This window comes from Molothrus ater, chromosome 20, assembly GCF_012460135.2.
Source record: "Molothrus ater isolate BHLD 08-10-18 breed brown headed cowbird chromosome 20, BPBGC_Mater_1.1, whole genome shotgun sequence".
In the NCBI taxonomy this organism is placed as follows: Eukaryota; Metazoa; Chordata; class Aves; order Passeriformes; family Icteridae; genus Molothrus; species Molothrus ater.
In genome coordinates, this window is record NC_050497.2 from 10,799,793 (window position 1) to 10,816,132 (window position 16,340).

At 44.2% G+C, this 16,340-nt stretch overlaps 1 protein-coding gene across 3 annotated transcripts; it reads left to right on the forward strand.

Annotated features, from left to right (window-relative positions):
* The first annotated feature begins 137 nt into the window (after window positions 1-137).
* On the forward strand, window positions 138-16,194 carry GOLGA1 (golgin A1). 3 transcript variants are annotated; one of them, XM_036393914.2, is made up of 23 exons: window positions 138-218; window positions 574-882; window positions 2,296-2,386; window positions 3,699-3,773; window positions 4,263-4,360; window positions 4,814-4,846; window positions 5,363-5,491; window positions 5,761-5,930; window positions 6,306-6,417; window positions 6,541-6,636; window positions 6,859-6,984; window positions 7,802-7,897; window positions 8,347-8,442; window positions 8,669-8,821; window positions 9,045-9,140; window positions 9,859-9,948; window positions 10,747-10,849; window positions 11,121-11,278; window positions 11,438-11,599; window positions 12,088-12,147; window positions 12,673-12,837; window positions 13,020-13,106; window positions 13,929-16,194. In XM_036393914.2, the coding sequence occupies exons 2-23, from the start codon at window positions 748-750 to the stop codon at window positions 14,007-14,009; spliced, it is 2,412 nt and encodes an 803-aa protein (XP_036249807.1). In that variant the 5' UTR covers window positions 138-218; window positions 574-747; the 3' UTR covers window positions 14,010-16,194. The 3 variants fall into 3 exon arrangements, with proteins under 3 accessions (XP_036249807.1, XP_036249808.1, XP_054372917.1); XM_036393915.2 differs by having other exon boundaries at window positions 5,773-5,930; XM_054516942.1 differs by lacking the exon at window positions 138-218 and having other exon boundaries at window positions 386-882.
* Window positions 16,195-16,340: the final 146 nt, after the last annotated feature.

Below are 16,340 nucleotides of genomic sequence, written 5' to 3' on the forward strand. Positions count from 1 at the left end.
GCCGGGGGCGGAGCGGGGCCGGGGGCGGAGCGGGACCGGGGGCGGAGCGGGGCCGGGGGCGGAGCGGGACCGGGGGCGGAGCGGGACCGGGGGCGGAGCGGGACCGGGGGCGGAGCGGGACCGGCGCCGCTTCCGCCCCGCGCGGCGCTTCCGGGTCGGCGGTGTCCGGGGTAGCGGTGGCGGCCGCGGGACCGGCGAGGCCCGGCCGGGCATGGGCGGTGAGGAGCGAGGGGACGGAGGACCGGGAGAAGAGGGGGCAGCCGGGCCGGGGCTGCGGGAGAGCGGCGGTGACAGGCCCTCGGTGCCTCGGAGCAGAGCAGCCTCCGCGGGCCGGGCCGGGCCGGGCCGGGCCGGGCTGGGCTGGGCTGAGGGGACCCGCCCGCTCCCCGGGCCCCGGCCCCGCCGCCGTTTGGGGCCGTTGGTTTGGGGCTTTAACGGATTCTGCTCCGGGAGACCCGATTTTTTAACGTGCTGTAACAGATGCGATGTTAAAAGGCTTTCTGTTTGTTACCTTTCAATGATCCATGCCGGTGGGATTTTTTAGTGTGGAACCCATTTCTGTTTGATTTGCAGGTACTGCCAGGCCTTGAGGGCTTCAGTGGCGCTGGAGATGCAGTAAACCAGTGCATGAGGCTCAGAATTCAGTCTCAGCGTTTGGAAGCTTTAGACAAGAGTGTCAGCGTATTAAACGTTGACGGTCGTGGCTTTCTGAAGGACCTGGATATTTCAGGGCTGTAGAGCAGTAAAATGTTTGCCAAATTGAAGAAGAAGATCGCGGAGGAGGCAGCAGTGGCTCCCAGGCCCGGAGGAAATGCCCGCATGCCCAGGTCTGTCAGCAAGGAATCGATCACGTCTGTGGGAGCAGACTCCGGAGACGACTTTGTGAGTTACACCTTGCTTTCAAATCTCCTTTCTCTGACAGTGTTTTCATTACGGTTTTGCAGACAACCATTTAAAGTCTAGGGTGTGATTTGAAAACGTGCTCCGGTGTCTTTGTAAGTGTATCTCCTAATGCATAAATGCATCATTAGCTTGAGTGAAATTAAATATTGAAGAGAAAACGTTTGTTAAGCATAGTAGTTGCCAAGAGGCTTCCATTCCCATGTAAACAGTTTTCATTTTACCTCTGGGCTTCCAAGTGCTCTTCCTACCTGAGACATTGTATATGTCTCTGCTGAAAACGTGTGCAGTGTTTTTGCAGTCAAAACCATTGTAGTTCCTCTCTTCCACGATAAAACATTGTTTAAACAAGTGGTGAAGTTCCAGGAGTGCATGGGTTAAGTGAGACCCTGGAATGCTCTGGCACCTCTGCCCTGGATGGCTGGCTGTCACATTTCTGAAAGCCTGGATTAAGGCAGTGTCACCCCACTGCTGGAGCCAGCAGGACCCACTGCATAGCCAGCAGCAAGTCCCTGTTTGGCGTCTGCAGAGTGAAGAACTTGTTTACACAGTTGGGCTTTAAATTATTTTTTTTGAAGCTCAGCTGAAATTTCAGTTGTGTCAAGCAGAAAGTTGGAGCTCTTAATGTTTAGATGCATTTTATTGTGGAAATATATTAGTCTTGTGTTTTTCTGAGTTTTTTTTTTCTTTAGCACTTAGGAAATTCTCATGTAGAAATTCCGTTTGCTGTCTTGCAAGTTTGCAGAACAGAAAACAAATAATGGCAAACAAATAATGAATTGGCAAAACAAAATAATGAAATAATGAAATGGCAAAACAAGTAACGAATTTGAGTGGTCTTCAGAAAACCCCCAAGAGTTACTCGTTTTATCAATATTCGTTTAACTGCTCTTGCTGTTGACTTTTATGGAGCAAAACCCACCAGAGTGTCATAAGTCAGTTATGCAGCAGATTTTGTGTGGACAAATTGCTGCATCAGGGCATCAGTGAGTTTATCCCACCTGAAAAGCATTACTGCTTCTCTTTTAATTACTTTGATTTTCAGGACTCCCTCTTTGACCTTTCCTGGTGCCTGTGCTGTGGAGCCTGATTTCCTCCCCCTCAGTGATTCCATTCCCCCATCTCCTCAGTGACAGTTTGGACAAACAGGTCCCAGCCCCAGCTCCTTCCCAGGCTGTGTGCTCTGGGGAGCAGGCAGCCTGGCACTACTGAGCCTTGCTGGTTTTCTCCTTCAGCATTTCTAACACATTCTGCTGTGCTAGTACAATTTACCCCTCTATGGGAAAAACAAGTGCTGTTCCTAGGCAGGAGAGTGGTTATTATCCCATTCCTAATGTATGGCAGGATCACTTCTTCTGAATTTTGTAAGTTACAGAGTGTTGCTTTTCTCCCAAGGCTTCTGATGGGAGCAGCTCCAGAGAGGATCTTTCATCCCAGTTGTTAAGAAGAAATGAACAAATTAGAAAACTGGAGGTGAAGCTATCTGGTATGTGCCCTGATACATATACAACTTGTTATTTTAGGAAACGTTTTCCTTTGAATTTACATGGTTTAATTTATTAAAAATCCATGGGGTTAGGGTCTTTTGAAAATTGATTTGTAGCAGCCCTGTTGATTGACAAGAGGGGAGCATCCAGCATCATTATTTTTTTATGGAGGCAACTGGGTCTTTGCTGATTTCAGCAATACATTTATGTGATTGCTTGGAACAGCTGGGATAGCTTTCTGTCCCATGTTTCAAACAGCATCTGTCCCCACTTGTGTGTATAGTTTGTTTCTGATAGGGTTTGAGCTTTCTGACAGTAACACAGTGCCATCCTTAAAGAAGTGGGCTTGGAAATGAAGAAGAAACAAAGAATTCAACATAAAACAGTCCTGAGGGTTTTTTCTTTCTAATTCCTTGTTCTGTAAAGCTGTAGTGAAGGCTGGCACTGCTCCCCATCCCTGTTGTAGGGAAGGGACCAGGGACTGGGCTGAACTGTGTTACACTGCTGCTTCCCAAAGCTCATGGGAGGCCTTGGAAAATTAGGGAAGGGTACAGCCAGATAAGGATTATTTTGATTTATTCTGGAGACTTATCAGACTTCTGGTCAGTTCAAGAAAATATAGGCTTCAGAAATTGTTTCACATGGAATTCAAAAGGCCCAAGTGCTCATCTGCTTGCACAAGGTAAACTTAAAAGTGCTGGCTGGGGCTTAACACAAGAGAGGGAGGCTCTGGGCATCAGGAGTCTCACACAGGCAGGCAGCCAGTGAGTAAATCCTCTTCTCCATCGTACAGGAACCTCTCCAGGGTGTGTGTACACTTGGTTTGGTTTATATTCCCTCCCGGGTCAGTTCTGCTGAGCGAGGGTGAGGGCAGTGCTGTGGGACTGCAGCAATGAGCAGATGGATGCAATGGCCATGAATTAACCCTTCCCTGCACCCTGCAGTGCCAGACACCTTTCCTGAGCAGAGTGAAATGTGTCAGTGTTCTGGGATGAAGTGAAAAGGGAGAGACAGTTGTTCATTCTCTGGTTCTGCTCTTGCCTGTGTGACTGACACCCCTGGGACAGGCCCTTCTGTTTGTGCCAACCCTGTGGACAGTACAGAGCTATTTGCTTGTGATCATTGTTGTTGTCACCCAAGTTTTCCTCAGCAGGAATGATTTTCTGATTGAGAAAATCATTGTCATTTGCCACTCATCCTTTTTTCTCTTCTTTTTTTTTTTCTTTTTTTTTAAATTTTTGTGTTACCCTAAAAACGTCCTTCCCCAATGTCTGTCCATTCCTGGTCTGTTCTTCTCCCTCCTCACACAAGATTATGCTGATCAGATCCGAAATCTGCAGAAGATAAAAGAGAAGCTTGAAAATGCATTAGAAAAGCATCAGGATTGTATGTATTTTTCTTTTTTTCCTTTTTGTTCAGTTCAGTTGAAAATTGCTGTGGTTGGAAGGAAAGAGGTTTGGTGTACAGATGTGCTAATGATTTCCTTTCAAACTGTGCACCTCTGTAATGTGAACAATTAGAACACAAGTTGTTACCTTATTTACAGCATAAAAAGCAGCAGCGGTGTGTTGAAAGAAGGTTGTTATTGTACTCCCTCTGCCAAATTTGGGGCTCACATGCAGGAATGACCTCTTGGAAACCTGCAGCTTTGTTCTAATCCAGCAAGGAGCAGTATCCCTGTCTGCTGTTAGCTTTGGCCCTTTGCCAGCCTGCAAGCAGCGTGAGGGAATGAGTAGCACAGCGCTAGTGCTACAGTCAAGACTGGGCTAATTACTTGCAGAAGAAGCTCTTTAAAGTTATAAATAACTTACAGGAAAGTGAGAAGTAATTTTAAAAGATGTGTTTTTAATATAGCTGGTGGTTCTCTGTTGATAGCCTCCATGAGGAAGTTTCAGGAGCAGAATGAAGCTCATCAGGCCAGTCGAGCCAAGATGGCTGAAGGAATGGCTTTGGCCTTGGAAAAAAAGGACAAGGTAAGAGAGCTTGAGCAGGACTTTAGACTCTCATGACCCTGATATTTTAAGCAGGTGTTACTATTAATTAAAATAATTGTTCAGCCCTGTGTGTGAGTGTGCCAGTGTTGAGGGAAGGAGGGAGTGCTGAGCTCAGTGCCAGGAATGGTGCAGGACTTGTCACTGCTCAGACTGTTCCGACTGGTTTTAACAAGAGCCCACAGAAATTCCTAATGAAAGGTTAAGCTTGTGCTTGGATAAGATTCAATGGCAGTAGGCCTGTTGTCACATTTATTTTACTTGCATAAGACTTATGTATTCGGGTAGCATGAATGATTCCTCAGCCTTTATTCAAGCACTGGCTGTTACTGTACTGCTGCTGATTTTTTTTTTTTTTAACCATAATTGCTGTCCTTGAAAGTCTGCAAATAGATTTTGATATCTTTTTTTCTCCTTTCTTTCTTTCTTGTTCAGGAGTGGATGGAAAAACTCGCTCAAGTTGAAAAGGTAATTAACCTTGGATGTTTTTCTCAGGGGTGTAGTGTAGCTCTGTGTGTATTTGCAAACACCATCCTGCACACTTCCAACTCTATCAGAACTCGACTCTGTTCAGCCCTTTTTATTATTTGGTCTTTGTTCAGTGGGAGAGGCCAATCATTTGCTTTTTGTTACCAGCCCAAATGCTTGGGGAGGTCTTTCTGGTTTTGTTATTCAGCGGGGAAGTAAAGAACGATGGGTTGTGATGGGAAAGTTGTCCTTCTGTAAGGTGGAACATTGTCCATTTTTAAGAGTTCAGCTTAGGTAGTCATTGGTGGCATTGTGATGAATTCAGATTTCTTTTTTTTTTGTTGAGTTTGGTAATTTTCACTGTGACATGAATCTGAAAGGATTTCTAGTTCTGTATGGAGCACCATCAGGAGCTGTATGGCTGCAAGACAAGATTTCTTTCTCAGAGAGTTTACCTGAACTCCCATTAACTTGACATGAGCATACAGATATCCTTTGGTTCTGTTCCTTTATCAGGAAAAAAAAATGCTTCAAACACAGTTACAAGAAATGAGGGAGCAGAGTTTGAACCTTTTCCAAAAACGAGATGAAATCGATGAACTGGAGGGCTTTCAGCAGCAGGAAATTGCCAAAGTTAAACACATGGTAAGAATATTTTCAGCTTTTTATTTCCTAAATTTTTTACTAGGATATTAAGTTAGTGGTAGCCCAGCATACATTTTTTCAGCCTTTGTGCTTGTACACAGATTTGGTTAGTGTCAAAATCCCAACAGTAGGTACTGAACACAATATTACCTAGTCTATTATCTCACTTAATTCAGCCCACAAATTAGTGAAACAGGCAGGTTTCAGTGAAAAGGTTTATCGGTGTTACTGGTCATCTGTAATGCCAAAGATGATCTTCTAATGTTCAGCTTTTGAAAAAGGAAGAGTGTCTGAGCAGGGCGGAGCAGGAGCTGGAGGCGCGAGCGCAGGAGCTGAGCCAGGCGGGAGCGGAGCTGCAGGAGGCCAGGGCCGAGGCCTCGGGGCTGAGCAGGGACCTCCAGGACTTGCAGCAGCAGTTCCTGCAGCTGCAGGCTCACAGGTATGGAGCTGAGGCTTCCACAGGAGCAGTGGATGTGTTTCCCCTGTATTTTTACTTCATGCTCACTTCTGTCTCTTTGGAAGAGTTTATATATGTAGTGAGTTGACTGAATTTTTGCCTCTGCTATGGCCATGGGGATGTAAATGCCAAGCCAATGATAGTAATACTCTTTTTGTAAATTATTTCCTTTTTTCATAGTTTGAATGCTAACTGTCACTTTTTTTTGAAAATGTATAATCAAGCAGTGATTGATGGTGGCTGGTTTTAGCACAAGAAAATTTTGTTGATGTCCATTTTCATAAGCAGCAGAATTATCTGCCAAAGATTATTTTTCTGGAATGCTATGTCACTTGTTTTTATTCTCTTTCTGTGAAGAGATGAACTAATGACAGCTGAGACAAATGCAGAAAATAAGATCACTGCTCTGGAGTTAAGAGAACAGGAGCTACAAACTGTCATTCAGCAGCTTTCTGTAGACTTGCAAAATGTAAGTTTGAGCCAAGTGAGATTTGATTCAAAGAGCTCCATGTCTGCAGAAGTTAGATTAGATATCAGCTATGTGGTGTTGGAAATTTAAGTTTCAAAGTAAGTAATTTCTCAAAATGTTTAGGCTCGAGTGGCTGGTTCTGGTTGTGAGAAGAGACTGGAAATGTTACAAGTGGAGCATGACTCTCTGAAGGTGGAATATGAGCAGGAGAAGGAAAAGGTGAGGTGCTTTCAGATGCACGTGCTGCTCCTGGTGTGCACATTACTTGGGTAATGTACAGCTTTGTGTAGTTGGAAGTTTGGTGTCCAGAAAGTGTTCCAGGATTAAATTATCTTTTTAAATAGGACTTTCCTTTCTATTGGCATTTCCAAAAGTCAAACCGCAACAGATCAGCTGAAAGCTTCATTACAAAAAAGATTCTGTGATTTCTCATTCTCACAGATGACTTTTGAACTTGCTGAGAGAGATAGACTTACTGAACAGCTGCAGGAAAAGGTGTCTTCCCTGGAAAAAAAGCTAGAAAGGAATCTCTCAGGAGATGAACATGTGCAGGAGCTGCTCAAAGAGGTAATTGCACAGTTAAAGGCTGCTTAGAGGTACAGTATTAGTGAGTTGTTTGGTTTGGGTTTCTTAGGTCTTACATTACATCTCACCCATGCATTGATGTCACACAGCCACGTTTGTCCTGGCAGTGTGTTTTGGCACGCTGTGCTGGGCAGAACGTGTGGGTGGCTGCACTGAGCCTGTTTGTGTAGGTCCTGCACAGATGTCTGTGCTGGCCTTTCTGCATTGTCTGTTTGGGCACTGCATCTGACTGCTTAGAAGGAAGAGAGCAGCTTTCTGCCATCCCCACAGGAGGTGGGACAATTTGGGAGTTTTTCTAATTAATCCTCACAAGCACAGTGAATGCTTTTCCTTGTTCTTTGGAAAGGCAAGGGGCAGGGAGGGGAACTGTTTGCACATAGGTGTGCAAACAGAATGTTGTATGCTGAAAGCCTCAGCCTCAGAAGTGCTGAACAACAGCTGGAAACAGAAACTTAGCTGTGGTTAATCCCCTTTCTCTCATTGCTTCTTGATCTCTTTCTCAAGCACTGATGCTCCTGCTCAGAATCAGCCTGGAGCAATGTTTCCCCAGATGGGTCTTGGGGATGTTTGCTTTTCCCTGGTCAGGGTGCCTACAGTCACATCACCCCTGTGTTGCTGTGACAAAAGGATTTGGCTTAGTAAACTCAAGGCAGTTTAAAGTTACCTAGGGATATTAAAACATTGTGTCCCATTTTAGTTTGACCTTATAAGTGAAATAAGAAGGAAAATTTTTATTACTCCCCCAACTTATGTCTTTGTCCATCCTTGCTCGTGTTCTTCACCTCAATGTAACCTTCAGAAAGCTGCTCTTGAGCAGAGGCTGGAGGAGAGCAGGCAGCAGGTACTGACAGACAGGACACAGCACAGCCAGGCTCTGAACCAGCTGGAAACACAGGTGAGCAGTTTCTAATTTCACCACAGATTGCCACTCTTTTCATCCTCTGTGCCCTACGCCTCCTCCCCTCACTGCACTCCCTGCCCAAGGTGAGACTGCACATTTAATCACATTTAGTCACATTTAGTCTTGAAAGGAGAATAACTGATCAGTGTCTCTGGGCATCTCCCCACGTCATGAGTGGAGGAGGGCCTAGAGGTCAAGACAGAGGTTTTGTGCAGATCCTCCCTGTAGTAAGAAACAAATAACTCAGGTGCAAGCACTGCTGGGGCAGTGCTGTGGTGAAGAATTTCTAAAACCTGCATGTGTCAAATAGGCAGCCTCTCTATGTCTGTGGCTTCAGGGATTTAATGTTTACCTTCCCCTCCTGGGCCACTCTGTACTATGCAAACTTTTAAAATAACATAGATGCCATTGGATAAGGAATTTAATTAATGGTGTAATTTTAGAATAAACAACTGGAAGAGAAACTACGGATTGCAACAGAAACACTGAAAAAGAGCAAAGAAACAGCTGCAGACCAGGATCTGAAGATCCAGAAGCTGGTGAGTCTCCTGCATGTTTCACTGACCAGTAACTGATCAGTCTTCAGCATCCCCAGAGACAATCACTTCTCTGTTTTGTTATTCAAGTGTTTGTTTTCTTGCTGTTTGTCTGCTGAACTCCGGTCTGTGAGTACATGACACTGCTGCCAAAGGAATAGTGTTCCTCATTTGTCAGAATGATGTCAAAATACCATTCTATTAATGTGGTTTTCTTTATTCTCTTAAGCAAACTGATCTAGAGGATGAAAGAAAACAACTGCAGCAACAGATTTTAAGTGAAAAACATCAGTATGATGAGAAAGTTACTGGGCTGGAGTCTCAGATTGCTGCTCTTGAAAAAGCTTGGGAATTGGAGAAAACAACAACTCAGCACAGGATTGTAAGTACAGAAACTGTCTGGTGGGTTGTGAGAGTCTTCACAACATGATTTTAGCACAGCTTGTAGAGCTTGCTTGTTTGGATGTTCTTATTAATTCCTGGCATTATAACAGAAGATATCATACTTTGAGGCACTAAATATGAGCAGAACATTAGATGTGTTTAATTGTTTAAACAAAGCATTAGAATAATTGTACTGTGTATTTAAACACTTTATTTTACAGAGCCAGTTGGAAAAGGAAAATGAAAACCTCAAGGGAAGCAAAGAAGAGTATGAGAGTTCATTAAAACAACAAGAGTCTGAACTGAACAGGCTAAAGGTAAGGGCTGGATGGGAACTGGCATTGTCTTGGGACAGAGCTGAGGCTGGGGAGCAATGAACACCACTGTGGGTTACATTCAGTGCTTGGAGGCCTGTTCTGTTCAGGTTGCAGGTACTTGGAGCTGTAAATCATCTCTGGTACTCAGCAGAAATGTGTTGGAGAAGCATTACAAAGGGCTGACCCTTTTCTGAACCAGAATGTTTGGGTCTGCCTAAATCAGGCAGAAATAATACATTCCCATATTGTCAGGGGTGTGAAGAGCTTGGAAATCCTGTTTGCAGTGGTGAATACAGGATGGTTCGACATCAGATTCCACTTAAAGTGTTCAAACCAAAAAGTTAAAACTTCAATTAGTTGGGTGTTTGCAGTTTATCCAATTTTGACTGTGATTTTAGATGGTTGAAATTTTTTTCATAGCTACTCCTGGATGCACAATTGGAACAAAGATCTGTTGTAGCAAGGAGCTACTTCTTTGTAATAGAGACTTCAAGCTGAAAGATCTTGCAAGCATTGGGTTTGTTTGGGTTCTTACATCAGTTCTGTGCTGCTCTTGCATATGCAGAGAGCAGCAGTCAGTAAAACAAACCTAACTCATTTGGAAAATGTAGTGTGTCAGAACACTTCAATTGTAGTCCTAGTGGATTTGGGGTTAAAGATGAGAGACTGACTTGATTTAATTGTCTCACATAACCTCTCAATTAATTCTGGTTTGCAGAATGAGATGAGCAGCAGAGAAACTGTCAGTGTGGAAATTGCCAAAGCATTGGAAGAAACAAGGAAACAGAGAGAGGAATTACAGCAGCAGGTTGGTTAATAATGACTGTTTTAAAATGTATTTGAGACATCCCAACCTCTCAAAGAGCAGACTAGGTTTGGATTTATTTATCCTAACATGCAAGACCCTTGGTCAGAATCATACCCACAGCATGTGAGACAGCAGTTGTTGCCTCAGTAAACCTGAGACTGTTTGAGTCCTGTCATCTGTGAGGTGTTACTGTCTCAGTGCACTGGCCATGGGGAGCCTCTGACATCTGGCAGCTTCTTTGAGAGAAACCTGTTTGTTCTGGCTAGTTCCTTTCAGTGCTGTGTCACACCTGGGTTCCTCTGGAGCAGAGCAGTGGTAAAATTGTACATTTCCTCACAGGGAGGAGCTTTATCCAGTACCAAATGTCAGTTCTAGGAAGTCTTGTTTTGCTCTTCCTGTATAAAAAATAGTGGATAATGTGAGCTTGTGTTTGCTTAAAGTGGGAACTGTCAACTGAACGTGTTTGACTGGAGTTAGTCCCATCTTTTGGTTTCTTTATTCTTCTGGCACTGCTGTGGATCTGTGCTTGCTGGGCCAGATCTGTGTAGAAGGGGTTTAAGGCCATCTCCTGTTTTGCTCAGGGGCCTTGCAGCTGCCACATGCTGGCTGTGACAGTCTGATGGTGGCACAGAAGCCAGGTGGGGTTTAGCTCTTCCAGTAATAACTTCAGTGCTTGTTCCTGAGGCAGCATTGTGGAGGTGATGCCTGCTGGGCCTCTGAAGGATGTTGGAACTTTCAACACCCTCTTCCTGTTTTATATCTTTAATGACTTCTGTTCATTGTTTTCCTGCTTTGAAGGTTTCACATCTGAATACCCTAATAAAGGAGAAAGAGCAGCTGATTGATGAAAAATGTGATCTGCTGCTAAAACAGAAGGAAGAACTGAACCAACTCAGTCAAGGTTAGACCAAATGAGTCTACTGCATCCCAAGCAATTCAAGTAGAGCCTCTAGTTCTGGCCTTGCCTGGTAGATTGTAATTTTTCTAGATTTCTCTTTCATATTTAATCTTTTAGCACTTTCAAAATGGTTTATTGTTCACTAACAATTGGACAGTCTCTCTTCTGTCTTTCTGTTTCTCCCCTGGCTTTCTGTCTTCATGGCAGACCAAATGGATTAGAATCTCCCATCTGATGTGCAGCACTGATACTAAGCAGGTCTCTCCTTTCCCAGACCATGAAGCTGTCTTGCTGCAGGTGCATCAGCTACAGCTGGACATAGAAGCAAGGCAGAGCCAAGCAGTGGAGATAGAGGAAACAGCAAGAAAAGAAATTGATGAGCTGAAGCTGCAGGTACAGGAGTGCCTGTTGGCCAGAGAGCATGAGAAGAATGTGAGTGCAGTTCAAATCCATTCTCTCAGGAAAAGAGAGGTGTGCAGGAGCCCCCCAGTTCTGTCCTGCCTGGAGAACCAGAAAGAAGCCTGGCTTTCTCCCTGGGGACTGTTCTTGGGCTGCAAATGTCATGATACCTCTCCATGTTTATTTTTGTAGGTTTTAGAACTGGAGGAATCGACGAGGGCCTTGAGCAATGAGCATTTGCCTTCTCCAGAAAACTCTGTGGTGGAACAGAATGGAGAGGTGGCAGCTGCAGATGTTGTTCAACTTCAGAAGGATAACAGAGAGCTGGAACAGCAAATTGCTGAGAAAAACAAGGTGAACAGAAGCAACTGGTAGTCTTTCCCCTTTTAATTAGGAAGCCAAGTAATTGGTGCTGCCTGTGCTGCAGCCTTAAAAGGACAGGCCTGTTCCATTTGAATCCAGTATGTTGTGAGTAAATGCGTTTCTCTGGATTGCACAAGTATCTCCCAACCATGAATAAAAACTGCAGCAAGAGCTGCATGAATCCTGATGCATTTTGGCAGAAAGATGCACCCAGTGATACTATTCACAGCTTTCCTGCAGAGCTCTCTGAGTGAACTGGGTTCAGTTCCACGGTGCTGTCACCTGAAAGCCCAAGTGTCCTGTCACATGCCTGCTGCTGTGTGCAGCTGGCAAGGCAAGGCTCTCAGGTTGCTTCTTCACAGCTGTCAGTGTTGGTTAATTATCATTTCATTCAGTATTTGTTTATCATGGGTTTTTCCAGATACCTGGGGGTCCTGACAATGAATACTGTGTTAAACTCTCCTTTGCTGTGCTTACAGATGATAAAGCAACTTCAGCAAAGAATGACAGAACTCAAGAAAACTCTCCAGAAAGAGCTGGTAAGGATTGTGTGTTTTCAGTCTCTTCAGATGGCACTTACTGGCAGGTACTTGCACTGTTATTCCAAAAGCTTGACTGCTAACTCCCATTGCATCCTCTGCAATGGTTTATCTCTCCAAGAAAAAAGAAAATTATTTAAAAGAAAATTAACAGAGGTTTTAAAATTGTTGGTTTTGCTCTGATGTTGAAAATTACTCTGAAGAAAGCCCATGTTTGAAAGGCTCAGAGCAGGTTAGGGATAGGAGAAAATTAGCAAGGGACAGTTTCCACCATGGAGCCAATTCTGTGCTGGTTTGGGTAACGTACACAAAACACTGACATCAGCCAGCTCCTGTCCTGGGGTGTAGGGACAGCTGGAGACCCTTCTCTGCTGTGACCCCATGAAGGATGAGGAGCTGTTGATGCCCAGTTTGTACCCACCTGTGGGTACAACCCTCTTTACATATCCTCAACCCAGAGGGTCAAGCTAACAGCATCTGCAATGTACCTCTCTTTTCCTCTGTGGATTTTTTATTTTTCTGTAGAAAATAAGGCCTGACAGTGAGGTACCTGAGCTACGTGCAAATTCTGAAGTGCCTAATGCTTCTGTGACTGTCACCAACAACTCTGACTTGAACGACTCCAGGGAGATAAACTTCGAGTACCTTAAACATGTTGTACTAAAGTTCATGTCCTGCAGGGAGTCTGAGGTAAAGGTGCCACTTACCTTCTCTTTCTACATCTGTCTTTCTCTAGAAATTGCCACCTGTCACCTCCTAAGGACACTTCATGCCAGTTCCATAATTTACAATTAAAAAATGTACAGTGGGGGCAATAAAACAAAATAGCTGACAGCAACGTGTTTGGAACACAACTCTGTGGTTTCTTTCAGGCATTCCATCTCATTAAAGCTGTGTCTGTGTTACTGAATTTTTCACAAGAGGAAGAAAACATGCTCAAAGAAACTCTGGAGTACAAGGTAAGGTGCCATTAGGTGCCATATGGCCATATGTGGTCTCTAATGAGACAATTAAAATTCCTAGATGCTGGGAGATTAGGAAAAGTGTATTTTTTCCAAATGTTAGGTAGAATAATAAATGTAATTTATTATTAAAATGTTAGCTGACCGTATGCATGCCAGGAATTGTCCCTTTCAGTGAGGGAAATAGCAGCTTTCTGGTGCTCAGAGGAGTTGGAGCACAGCTTTGCCAGTGGGCTTGATCTGAGGGGAAAGCTGGGAGCTCCTTGCCCAAACAGAGTCAGTGTTTAACAGCAGAGCCCAACTCTGGGTTTGTCCTTTTGACACTGGGCTCAGACACCAAGATCTGTGTCTCCTTTCCATGAGCTGAGATCTGCCTGGCCCTGGCTGTGTGGTGGTCAGGGAATGTTCAGCAGTGAGTGCTGCCTCAGCTCCAGGTCCTGCATCATCCCTGCCCACCCAGGAGTTGGGATGCTCAGTCTGCAGATGAAGAGATTTCCTCACCATCTGGTTCAGGGAGCACTAATGCTACACTGACTAAAGGCACCGTGTTTAAATGACTGTAGAGTTCTAATTTGAAATTATTTTAAAGGAATATATGTAAGTATAATCTTCATTTTCACCTGTGGGCAGTGGGTGCTGTTCCTTCCAGATCTGATTGTGTGAAGCTGCCTCCCCTTCTTCAGTCTGGAGTCTGGAGCATTCTGAGTTATAAATAGCTCTTTCCATCAAATGATGAGAACATGGCTGTGTACCACGTTGTTTCTTTCACCCCTTGGAGGTGTGACCCTGTGTGATGTGTGCTGTGCTGTTGTGTCCTAGATGTCCTGGTTTGGGTCAAAGCCATCCCCCAAAGGCAGCATCCGCCCGTCTATCTCGAGCCCAAGGACTCTGTGGCCTTAAGGGAACCCGAAGGTGGCAGGCAGTATCCAGGCACTTCTTTCTGTGAAAAGAATGCTGAACACACTGGTCCAGGTGTGTCTTAATCACTGTCATTGCAGTATTTTGTACAAGAACTTCTGGCTCTGTTTACAAAACTAATACTGTGCAAGGAGACATTTTCACTACAGACTGGAACAGCTCTGGGCTGGAGTCGGGAGCAGCTCGGTGTCTGTGCTGGGAGCAGCTCCTTGTGCTCAGCACTCCTGGGTCCCTGGCACCAGAGGGTTCTGAGCACCTCTCTGGCTGCCAGCTCAGTCTCTTGGGATGCTGATTCCAGCTGCTGTTCCAGGGTGCTGCAGTCCAGTGACTCTGGGCACAGAAAAGCTGCTTGTCTGGCTGTGGGAAGCCAGCAATGAAAAATGTGTTGGCAGAAGAGTGTTTAGAGTGGGATGGTTTGTAAAGCCTTTCACAGGACAGGAGCAGGAGCTTTAACCAAAAAAGAACTCTGCCTTGCCTTCTAATACTGACATTAACTAATGGTTGGCATTTTTTCATATCACTGTGTAATTTAAGGTGCATTTATCCTGGCCTGCAGCCCTCAAGGCTGCATGTTGATTATTTAATTTGAGAGCACAACTTTAGAGTTGTCTGATTTTACTTTTCTTAAAGAAAAATAATATTTAAAATGGTCTTAATTATAGTACCTAATCCTCAGTCGCCTTTAAAACTAATCCATTAGCCTGTTCCATGGGTTGTTAGCAGTGGGAAAAGGGGTAGGGAACCATTTTAAATTTTTGAAGCTGAGTTCCAGGTATTGTAAATCCACACTGAAAAATACCTTTTATTTTAAAAAAATAAAAATCTAGTTACAAAGGGTGAAGAATGCTGGTACTAAACATTTTGATTCATTTTTTTTCTTCCAAGTCTGCTAGCAACAAATCCTTATAACCAGGATCTGCCTCTTTGGTTGTGGTTTTCTGTACTTCAAATACTGATGCTTAAAAACTGTTATGAATAGGTTAACTGTTAACTCCTGACTATTACAGTAAAAGAAATGCTGCTCATGAGGGGTTTGAGGGCAAAATTCAACTCTTAGTGAACAAGTTGTGGTTCCAGCCGCTTGTTTTCTTAATAAAATAAGGACAGGGGACCAAGGTGGCACTTCCTCCCTGGAAGCACAATTTTGCCCAGAGTTATTAACACCACTGCAAAATCTGGATCCAAATGGGAAGCAGCACTAAGTGTGATTCCTGAAAACTGAGACCTGTTTCCAAAAATCTGCACATGTATGGAATTCAGTGAGCATGCTGCAGTTCTGGGAATTCTCTTACAATTCTTCTGTTAAATATATTCAGGGCAATTCAAGCTTTCTCCAGTGGAGCTCCAGCAGGAGGTGAATGTGCTGATCCAGAGGATCCAGAGCCTGCTGGTCTCCCAGGCAGCCCCACCTCAGACACAGGTACTCCCAGGAGCTGTCACTGGGCACAGGTGCTGCTCCTCACTTAGAGACAGGTTGGATTTGTCTGAAGTCAAGAAAACCCAACAGAATTTTTTGATACTGTCCAAACAGTCTTTAGTAACCAGATTCATGGCACTTCCAGACAGGACAGAGCATGGGAGGGTTCAGCCCTGCTCTGCTGTGAAAATAGACAATCAAAAAGTACATTTATTTCAATTGTTTCTCTACTGAGATACAGCAGGGTGGAATAATCCTGGGAAGATTTCATTCTCTGAGATATTTTCCTTTCTAATGTCCCTTTGCCTTGCCCTGTTTCTGTGGGACCAGGGATCAGGACTCCCTCACTCCCCTGCTCCCTGCTGAATGTCTGCTGGGTTTATGCTGATCCTGGCTTCAAAGGTTACTGAACAGCAAGGAAAGCAGGACAGGCAGCCTGGAACGGAGTGACAAAGTAAAATCTTATGTTATATATTCACTAACAACTTCAGTTTCAGATCCCAAAGCTCATAAAGGATCAACTTACCATAAACTAGTTCTTAAGTGTTGAATTTTCGTTAGGTATCAGAGCAAGACTGGTGTGTATACATGTATTAAAAAGCTAATGCACTTTCCCTTGTCTCAGAACAGTGATTATACATAATCCTTTCTATCACCATTGGACTTCTTTCCTTCTATGCTGTAAATATGGATTGTATGATGAAACACTATGAAATTTGTGGTGCAATACATTTTGGATCAAACCCCTAATCTTGATTTCTTTCTTTTTATAGTTCTGGTTATCTCCCCTGGGATGCTATGACTATTTTAAATTGACTTTTAAACCATGACCCAAACCCCACCTTTGCCCAGGGTGAGGATGGGTGTGCCAGCCGTGCCACCAAGGCCTCTCAGAG

Bases quoted from the DNA above. Each gene is read 5' to 3' on its own strand.
- GOLGA1 (XM_036393914.2), top strand. From the start codon at position 748: ATGTTTGCCAAATTGAAGAAGAAGATCGCGGAGGAGGCAGCAGTGGCT. The intron at 5,492-5,760 runs GTAAGAATATTT...TCTAATGTTCAG, and splicing joins TTGCCAAAGTTAAACACATG to CTTTTGAAAAAGGAAGAGTG. The intron at 11,279-11,437 runs GTGAGTGCAGTT...TTATTTTTGTAG, and splicing joins CCAGAGAGCATGAGAAGAAT to GTTTTAGAACTGGAGGAATC.